General features: G+C 32.9%; 1 protein-coding gene across 1 annotated transcript; it reads left to right on the top strand.

Annotated features, from left to right (window-relative positions):
- The first annotated feature begins 213 nt into the window (after nt 1–213).
- LOC129323030 (cytochrome P450 81E8-like) lies at nt 214–2,253 on the top strand. The gene is made up of 2 exons (XM_054969568.1): nt 214–1,117; nt 1,455–2,253. Exons 1-2 carry the CDS (start codon nt 215–217, stop codon nt 2,097–2,099), a joined length of 1,548 nt encoding a protein of 515 aa, XP_054825543.1. The 5' UTR covers nt 214; the 3' UTR covers nt 2,100–2,253.
- Nucleotides 2,254–6,000: the final 3,747 nt, after the last annotated feature.

Here is a 6,000-nt window from a genome sequence, read left to right as displayed (position 1 = left end):
ATGTTACCCCTTACATGTATATGAGCACAGTTAAACATTTATTATTGCCATTATTGCCTTTAATGTTTCTGCTTCTCTGATGATGATTCAATGAATGTGGCCTGTAATTAATAAATTGACATTGGGGGATGCACCTCGTGGAATGACTTTGCCCCTAACATCTATAAGTGCCACAGCAATTCAATCCTTCACCTCACAGTGAAAAAGATCTCATATGAACCAAGAATCAACCATGATGTCCATCTACTATTGTTCTATCACATTTCTCATCTGCCACTTCACTCTCAAGCTTCTTCTTCACAGAAGGAGATTTAGAAACATCCCTCCAACACCGCCCGGTCTTCCGGTGATCGGCAACCTCCACCAACTCAAGAAGCCACTCCATCACCAATTACATTGCCTCTCCCAGCGCTATGGTAAAATATTTTCCCTCTGGTTTGGCTCTCGTTTGTTTATGGTTGTCACTTCGCTTTCTACTTTTCAAGAATGCTTTACTACAAATGATATCACATTTGCAAACCGACCCCGGCTAATCGACGGAAAGTACATCGGTTACAACTACACCTCCATATCATTCACCAGCTATGGCGACCATTGGCGTAACCTCCGACGCATCATGATGGTTGAGATCCTCTCAACGCATCGTCTCAACAATTTCTTGGAAACAAGAACAGACGAGATGAGGAGGCTTGCACGAAAGCTTGCCCATGATTCCTGCAACGGCTTTGTCAAGGTGGAGCTGAAATCAAAGTTTTCAGAGATGACATTTAACAACATAATGAGAATGATATCTGGGAAAAGATACTTGGGAGATGACATTGATGCTGCAGATATGGAAGAGGCAAGGAAGTTCCAAAATATCGTAAATGAAATTCCGAGGTTAGGAGGGGCAGGCAATGCTGGACAGTTTTTACCCATATTGAGGTGGATTGATTATGATAACTCGGAGAAAAGGCTTAAGAGTTTTGCCGATAATGTCGATGAGTTTTTGCAGGGTCTCATTGATCGACATCGAAATGCAGGCCATACTACAAATACTATGATTGATCATCTATTGGATTTACAAGAATCAAATCCAGAGTACTACGCGGACCAAATCATCAAGGGGTTGATTTCGGTCAGTAAAACTAATTTCCTTTTTGTTAGTAGTTTGACATATTTTGCTATGTTTTTTCTTATTGATGAGGAGCTTGCAACATTCGTTTTAAAAATCATTAGGTTAATAACGATGTCATTAATCAATCACTTAAGCATATAATCAAAGATACTAGAGGTGTACAGGCTAGTAGCTAGTGTACATGAATACTGGTGGCCCAACCAATCATATTGAGCTAGCTAGTTTGAGTCAAGTTGGAGGATATAAAATACTCCAACCCAAAGGTCATCGAGTCAATACAAATATAAGTTAATAGTTCAGTCCGGAAAACTGATTATACTTTGATTCAACTTGACAGGTTATGATCGTTGCTGGAACAAACACATCGGCCATTGCTTTAGAATGGGCAATGTCCAATTTATTAAATAACCCTGAGGTGTTGAAAAAGGCACAAAAAGAAATGGACACACACATAGGACAAGGACGTCTAATAGAGGAGCAAGATGTTTCAAAACTGCCATACTTGCAAAATATCATCTATGAAACACTTCGGTTGCACCCTCCAGCACCGCTGTTGGTTCCCCGTGAGTCTTCAGATGATTGCACCGTTGGAGGATACAATGTCCCTCGTGGAACTATAGTTTTAGCCAACATTTGGGCCATCCACAGAGATCCCCAGTTATGGAACGATCCAGCGAGTTTCAAGCCCGAAAGGTTTGAGAAAGAAGGGGAAGCTAACAAATTAATTCCATTTGGGATTGGAAGACGAGCATGTCCTGGAGCAGGTTTAGCTCAACGAACAGTGGGCGTGACTTTAGGTTTGTTAATTCAATGCTTTGACTGGGAGCGAATAAGTGAGGACAAAATTGATATGACTGAAGGATCAGGAGCCACCTTGCCAAAGGTTATTCCTTTAGTGGCCAAGTGTAAAGCACGCCATCCAATCATCAACAGGATACTTTCAAGGAGCATTGCTGATGATGATGGCCAGACGAGACAATGATACTGGGGCGTGAAACAATGGGTACCCAGTGATGCCAAGTCGCAAGTTTCAAGTTTTCATATCTTAGCTTGTTTCTTATGTAAATGCAGGGTTCTTGCTTATAGCTTCCTAATGATTTACATGCGACTTGTTCAATAAATATGCATTTTAGAAATTTCCCTACTCGATTTTCTCACACAACTACGTATCTTTTTCCCTTTTAACGTGACCCAAAAAAAAAAACTATTAATGGCACAAATTCATAAAACAGTATCGCGAGAACAAAAAGACGGCGCGTTTATGTTAACACACACACAAAAAAAAAAAAGTAGAAAGAAATTAAAGAGGGAAAGTTTATTTTGACTTGGGACCTTTGGTTACTTGCCCATCAATCCACCTGCCCCATATCAATTCATATTTCCATGATTGCTTGGAATAAGAAGATAGTCAGAACATGGGTTCTTAATTTTCTACAATTGAATTAGATAACATACCATTATTCTCTCTAATCTTATTCATAAGATAAATTTTTTTTATCTTATTTATAAATCACATTATTAACTTTTAATACAAGTTTTCTCTTTTACTCTTATTTAATATTAAAGAAAGAAAATATATTATTAAAATATGCATATTTAACAGAGATAAAAAGTTAAGATTTTATTAAATTTTAAGACAGAATTAATGAGTTTTAAAATTTTTTTTAATTCTAGTAAAATTTACTAAAAGTGACTTATAAATAAGAATAAAAGAATATCCTGAAAAGAAAAGAAAATTAGAAATATGATCATCCATCTACTTCTTTCTTCTTTTAATTAGTTATATTCTGAGCAGCCAATTTATGTTAAGAGAAAAAAATTGCTAATTGAAGTAATGGGATGGCATGTGAATGATTTATGTGACGTGTTTGTTTATATATCAAAATCAACCAATAAAATATAAAAGGTCGCTCTTTAGTTTTTTTTTTTTTTTGGGTTGCAAAATGGTCGCTCTTCTTGCGTTTGAGAAATCAAAAGGCATCGAAAGTTTTGAACGATGATTGGGCCAAGACAATTATGCCTGATTTCGTGTTAATTGTATTTTTAGAAGCCTACATCTCTAATTTCTGCAAGGCCCAACTTAACCATGATTTATTTCCCTCTTTGATCGTGTTCCGCCCTTTTTTAGGTCCTTTTAGTGCAAACTGATTGTATGGGATTTTAATCCCCCTTTTAGTTTACTAACATATTTATTTACGGGCTCCGCCCTCTTTTTTACCACAAAAAAAAAATCTAATTTTTCAAAAAATATATATACATATATCGTAATTTCTAACGGTTACAACAATTATTTTTTAAAACCATATATATAATTAATAGTGAAAGGAACAAAATAACAAAAACTCAGAAATTAGGACAAAAGCATCAAAGGAAAATGAAATTTTAAATATGGAATTGCGTATACTTTTGAAAAATATAAAATATTAACAATTGTGTGAATGAGGTAAACAATAATTCAAAATAATTAATCAGCATTTTTATTAACATTGAATTAGAAATTCATTATTTGCATATACTGTTTTGGATATTAATCTTAAAATGTGATAAAATTATTCATTGTTAGATGATAAGATACAAAAACTTATTTGTTATTCGGTTAAACTCTCCATATTAACTATGTTTAAGATGTCTACTTAACCTAACTTAAGCCATTTTGTTTAAACACATCCAAGCTTTGTATGTATTTCTAATATACCTTCTAATTAGATGCGGGACTTTTTTTCTAATAATTTTTAAGTTGTAACATTGAATACTTAAGCAATAGTTACATGTGGTTCAAGCAAGCAATATATGTGTGTGTACATATATGAGCTTGAAATTTATAAAAAAAATTTAATATTTTACGTTTCACGTGTGTATTATTTATAAATACACATATAAAACTTTCGGTAGTATTTCATGTGTCAATCAAAATTCTTATACTCAATATTTTACGTTTCACGTGTGTATTATTTATAAATAGAGATAAATTCACATTACAAATAGTAATTAGTGATTACAAACTCACATTATTGGAGACATAATAATTTTCAGTTAACCCAAAAAAAAAAACAGGAATGAAAACTTGAAGGCAAATATTTAATTATATCTACAACTACCAAACTACTATAACTTTCTGAAATCAACAAATAAAAAAAATAGACATATAACAATAAAACTTATTTGGAATCCATGGATGAAGAAAATTGAACTCAAAAAATACACTTGGAGCAACCCCAACTTTGGAATAGGAAGAACGAAGAAGAAGTATGCGACAAAGAAGAAATTGAGGAAGAAGGTACACACAAAATGGAAAAAAAAGTCGCAAAGAAGAAACCAAAATGAGATTGGGATTAACCTAAAAAAGAACCCAAAATTGAACTTGTTGAATCTTGGTTTTGATATAACAAATTTAAAAAGATTTTGTTTCACGGGTTTTAATTAGCTAAAAGAATTGGTAATTAAAGGCACAAACAAACCGTGTGTGTTTATCTCTGGCAAATTCTCCAAGTTATACTCTACACCAGTATTATTTTTTTTCTACCGGTACTAGTATGAAATCTCAAAATTTCTTTGGTTAGTGTATTTGGTGCTAACCAAAAATCTTTTTAAGGCTTAGTTCGTCATATCTCTTAAATCCTTTTATTTGAAAAGGGTTTATTCTGTATATTGAGCTTCATTCATTCATACTCATATGGGTATTAAAACTCGTATATATCGGTACAGATGTCTTAAAACCCTTCTAGTTTTAAAGGATATTAATATTGGCGCAAGGACAGTTATACCGGTACCAAGTATCAATTCCTCAAATTTCTTGTTTTTAGTGGTACGTATCAATTCCTCTAATTCTCCTCATGTCTCATCCAATGGTACGTATTGTTTTAAAACCGGTAAAATCATTTTCATCCATGTTGACTGTTCAATTCTGGTACAAATGATCTCTCGAGTTAATTAGCATCTTTTATGTAACACTCTTCCGGCATTACTCAGGCTCTACCAGCTGTCTTGTTTCCGGCTCTCTTTGTCATTATTGACAATACAAGTACTAATATTAATAACAATGCTCTAGTTTCCATTCCATGCCATGTAAGCTTCAGATCATACTTGTTTCTTGTTCCTTTCAATTTCTATGAGTTGTGTTAGCCTTCTTATTCATCTAAAATCATTCTAAACATGACTGTAGGTAGTTTTATGCTTTATTCAAATTAAATCATTTGTTTCCACCTATATTGCATTTGACTCTATCTGTATTCATCTATCTACTTTTATTAGAGCATTAAGTGTATATTGACGTTATTTCTTTACTTGCCATGTTGCAAAGAACTCTCCCAAAAGCACTGTTCCATCACCATATTTTCGAAGAAGCTAAGAGGAGAAGAAGAAAATGAATTTAATGGCTAATTGAATGTGTCTAATAGATTATTAATCATATCTAACTATAAATAAGCACATTTATAAAGATGGACATAGAAGAATTATTGCACGAATTTACGCATTCAATTTTCCACCAAACATTCACTATATTCGATCTTTGTTGATTGTAAATCCATTATTAGATAGAGTTGTTGACAGTAATTGTTTATTATTGAATATACTCTATTTATCCTTATTTTCTATACTTATACTTAAATAAAAGACTTAAGCCTAGAGAGTTTAAGAGAGTTATATTATTACCTTTATACAAAGGTGTAATTTAGATAGGAAAACAAGTGGCAGTATTCTAAGACAAAATAGACCTTTTCTAAAATGATTAAGCAACTTTGATTGTGTTTTGTTTTCAGCCTCATTTTTATTTTTGTTATTTTAAGCCCTTTTAGCTTGATTCACTAACAATATTAGTTCATATAATTTTAAAAATGCACATAAGAAATGAATTAGCATTGATAAAATTAATTTTTCTAATG

The sequence above is a fragment of the Prosopis cineraria genome, unplaced genomic scaffold (assembly GCF_029017545.1).
Source record: "Prosopis cineraria cultivar Desert tree isolate PC_DT_omini unplaced genomic scaffold, ASM2901754v1 PC10, whole genome shotgun sequence".
In the NCBI taxonomy this organism is placed as follows: Eukaryota; Viridiplantae; Streptophyta; class Magnoliopsida; order Fabales; family Fabaceae; genus Prosopis; species Prosopis cineraria.
The sequence above is the reverse complement of the archived record's forward strand: the minus strand, read 5'-3'. Positions and strand labels throughout refer to the sequence as shown.